The 3,419-nt window shown below is 49.5% G+C and overlaps 1 protein-coding gene across 1 annotated transcript; it reads left to right on the top strand.

The window, feature by feature from the left end:
• The first annotated feature begins 2,480 nt into the window (after nt 1–2,480).
• Nucleotides 2,481–2,958, top strand: LOC129714281 (histone H2B). Its single transcript, XM_055663838.1, has one exon. The coding sequence runs from the start codon at nt 2,531–2,533 to the stop codon at nt 2,903–2,905; it is 375 nt and encodes a 124-aa protein (XP_055519813.1). The 5' UTR covers nt 2,481–2,530; the 3' UTR covers nt 2,906–2,958.
• The last annotated feature ends 461 nt before the right edge of the window (nt 2,959–3,419 follow it).

Here is a 3,419-nt window from a genome sequence, read left to right as displayed (position 1 = left end):
CACCGGTCAGTGATCGGAACAAAATATATGTTTAAGAAAGACTGCTGATTCTGAAAAAATCTAGGGTAGACAAAAATGCTGGAGCAACTCAGCGGGTGAGACAGCATCTACAGAGACAAGGAATAGGCGAGGTTTTGGGTCGAGAAACGTCGCTTATCCCTTGTCTCCGTAGATGCTGCCTCACCCGCTGAGTTTCTCCAGCATTCTTGTCTACCTTCGAAACAAAAGTCATGATACTCGGCATGTGTGAAAAGTTACTCAGTGAGGGGGAAAAAAACCGGTGAACCTATTCAGAGCAGTCACAGAAACATAGAAATTAGGTGCAGGAGTAGGCCATTCGGCCCTTCGAGCCTGCACCGCCATTCAATATGATCATGGCTGATCATCCAACTCAGTATCCCGTACCTGCCTTCTCTCCATACCCCCTGATCCCCTTAGCCACAAGGGCCACATGTAACTCCCTCTTAAATATAGCCAATGAACTGGCCTCAACTACCCTCTGTGGCAGAGAGTTCCAGAGATTCACCACTCTCTGTGTGAAAAAAGTTCTTCTCATCTCGGTTTTAAAGGATTTCCCCCTTATCCTCAAGCTGTGACCCCTTGTCCTGGACTTCCCCAACATCGGGAACAATCTTCATCGGGAACAAAAGTTAGTAAACTGCATTCCCCGCAGCTATTAAAGCAGCAATAATTGCCGTAGAAACAATGCACTTTGATCGGGACATGCTGACGTGAAGGGATTAAGTTTTCATGTCAGTTTGGTGATCAGGTATGCAGCAGGGATAACAGAATGTGAATAATCCCCGGAAAGAAAGAGACAATTCTGTTGCAAATCGATGTCCAAATATGAGTACAACTCTTTCAATGAGACGGTTACACAAAAAAGCTGGAGAAACTCAGCGGGTGCAGCAGCATCTATGGAGCGAAGGAAATAGGCAACGTTTCGGGCCGAAACCCTTCTTCAGACTGATCGGGGGCGGGGGTGGGTGGGGACAAGAAAGGGAAAAGGAGGAGTAGCCCGAAGGCTGGGGGATGGGAGGAGACAGCAGGGGGGCTGAGGAAGGGGAGGAGACAGCAAGGACTAACAAAATTGGGAGAATTCGATGTTCATGCCCCCGGGGTGCAGACTCCCCAAACGGAATATGAGGTGCTGTTCCTCCAATTTCCGGTGCTGCTCGCTGTGGCCATGGAGGAGACCCAGGACAGAGAGGTCGGAGACGGAGTGGGAGGGGGAGTTGAAGTGCTGAGCCACCGGGAGGTCAGCTTGGTTATTGGGGACCGAGCGGAGGTGTTCGGCGAAACGATCGCCCAACCTCCGCTTGGTCTCACCGATATAGATCTGCTGACATCTAGAGCAGCGGACGCAATAGATGAGGTTGGAAGAGATGCAGGTAAACCTCTGTCGCACCTGGAACGATTGCTTGGGTCCTTGAACGGAGTCGAGGGGGGAGGTAAAGGGACAAGTGTTGCATCTCTTGCGGTTGCAAGGGAAAGTGCCCGGGGAGGGGGTGGATCGAGAGGGAAGGGAAGAATTGACAAGGGAGTTATGGAGGGAGCGGTCTTTGCGGAAGGCAGATATGGGGGGAGATGGGAAGATGTGGCGAGTGGTGGGGTCACGTTGGAGGTGGCGAAACTGACGGAGGATTACTTTTTGTATGTGAGATGAGACTGTGGGTGTATCCTTCATCTTCGAGAACGGGGTACTGATTGTGGATGACCAGCCATGATCACGTTGAATTGCCTACTCCTGCACCTATTCTCTGTGTTTTTACCCAAAGATCCTATAGCGGAGCGGAGCTATAGGATCTTTGTTTTTACCCACCCACCTCCCTAACCCCAATAACCTACCTGAACTCCCGGTGGCTCAGCACTTCAACTCCCCCTCCCATTCCCAATCCGACCTCTCTGTCCTGGGTCTCCTCCATTGCCAGAGTGAGCAACACCGGAAATTGGAGGAACAGCACCTCATATTCCGCCTGGGTTGCTTGCGTCCGGTTGGCATGAACGTTGAATTCTCCCAGTTTTGCTCAAAGATCTTATAAGATCTCATGTTTTGCTAGCCCTTGCTGTCTTCTCCCCATCCTTAACCCTCGAGCTGTCCCCTCCCATCCCCCCGCTCTCTGGCTCCTCCTCTTCCCTTTTTCCTTCCTTCTCCGCCCTGTATAGGATCTCTGCTATAGGATCTTTGGTCTGAAGAAGGGTTTCGGCCCGAAACGTCGCCTATTTCCTTCGCTCCATAGATGCTGCTGCACCCGCTGAGTTTCTCCAGCATTTTTGTGTACCTTCCCTCCCAGTCAGTGTTACCGGACACTGGCGCTCTCTGATTGGCGGTAGTAGATGTCTGCGATTGGCTCTTTCTATTACCCAATGGAAACGTTAGTGAAGTTTGCTCCATATTCATGTCGCAACTGACCAATAACAGTCGTGTCTGTGTCCCATCCCTCATTAGCATCGAGCGGTGGGGCAGCCTATTTAAGCCGCGCTCCGAGCGCGCTTTCGCATGTTTGCGTGATTGAAGTCTATTGTCAAAATGCCTGATCCAGTGAAGCCAGCAGCCAAGAAAGGCTCCAAGAAAGCAGCGTCCAAAATAGTCGCCAAGGGCGGGAAGAAGCGCAGGAAGTCGAGGAAGGAGAGTTATTCCATCTACATCTACAAGGTGATGAAGCAGGTTCACCCCGACACCGGCATCTCGTCCAAGGCCATGAGCATCATGAACTCGTTCGTCAACGATATTTTCGAGCGCATTGCTGGTGAAGCTTCCCGCCTGGCTCATTACAACAAGCGCTCGACCATCAGCTCCCGGGAGATCCAGACCGCCGTGCGCCTGCTGCTGCCTGGGGAGCTGGCCAAGCACGCCGTGTCGGAAGGGACAAAGGCGGTGACCAAGTACACCAGCTCCAAGTAAAGATGCACAAAACAAACCGTAAACCCAAAGGCTCTTTTAAGAGCCACTCACAATATCATTGAAAGAGTTGTACTCGTATTTCGCCCCGCATTATTATAAATGTTTGCCTACTATCCGGCAACAATTCTGAAGAAGGATTTTCCCCCTGAAACGTTGTCTATTTCCTTCGCTCCATAGATGCTGCTGCTGCACCCGCTGAGTTTCTCCAGCACTTGTCTACCAACAATTATCATTAAGTTTATGTTGATTAAACTTAACCTAACGAATTCCCGGTATAATCCCTGTGTTGCTCTACATTCCTGACTATTAAGAGTACAGAATATTTATGTCCCTGTTCGGTTGAAAGGAAATAGTAAAAATTGGAAAGAACTGGTTTTCAAGGGAATTTGGACACTTGGTACGGAAAAAGAGAGAGATCTACAATAATTATATGCAGCATGGAGTAAATGAGGTGCTTGAGGAGTATAAAGAATGTAAAAAGAATCTTATAAAATAATAAATTAGAAAAGCTAAA

Source organism: Leucoraja erinacea, chromosome 38, assembly GCF_028641065.1.
Source record: "Leucoraja erinacea ecotype New England chromosome 38, Leri_hhj_1, whole genome shotgun sequence".
NCBI classification, from domain to species: Eukaryota; Metazoa; Chordata; class Chondrichthyes; order Rajiformes; family Rajidae; genus Leucoraja; species Leucoraja erinaceus.
The sequence above is the reverse complement of the archived record's forward strand: the minus strand, read 5'-3'. Positions and strand labels throughout refer to the sequence as shown.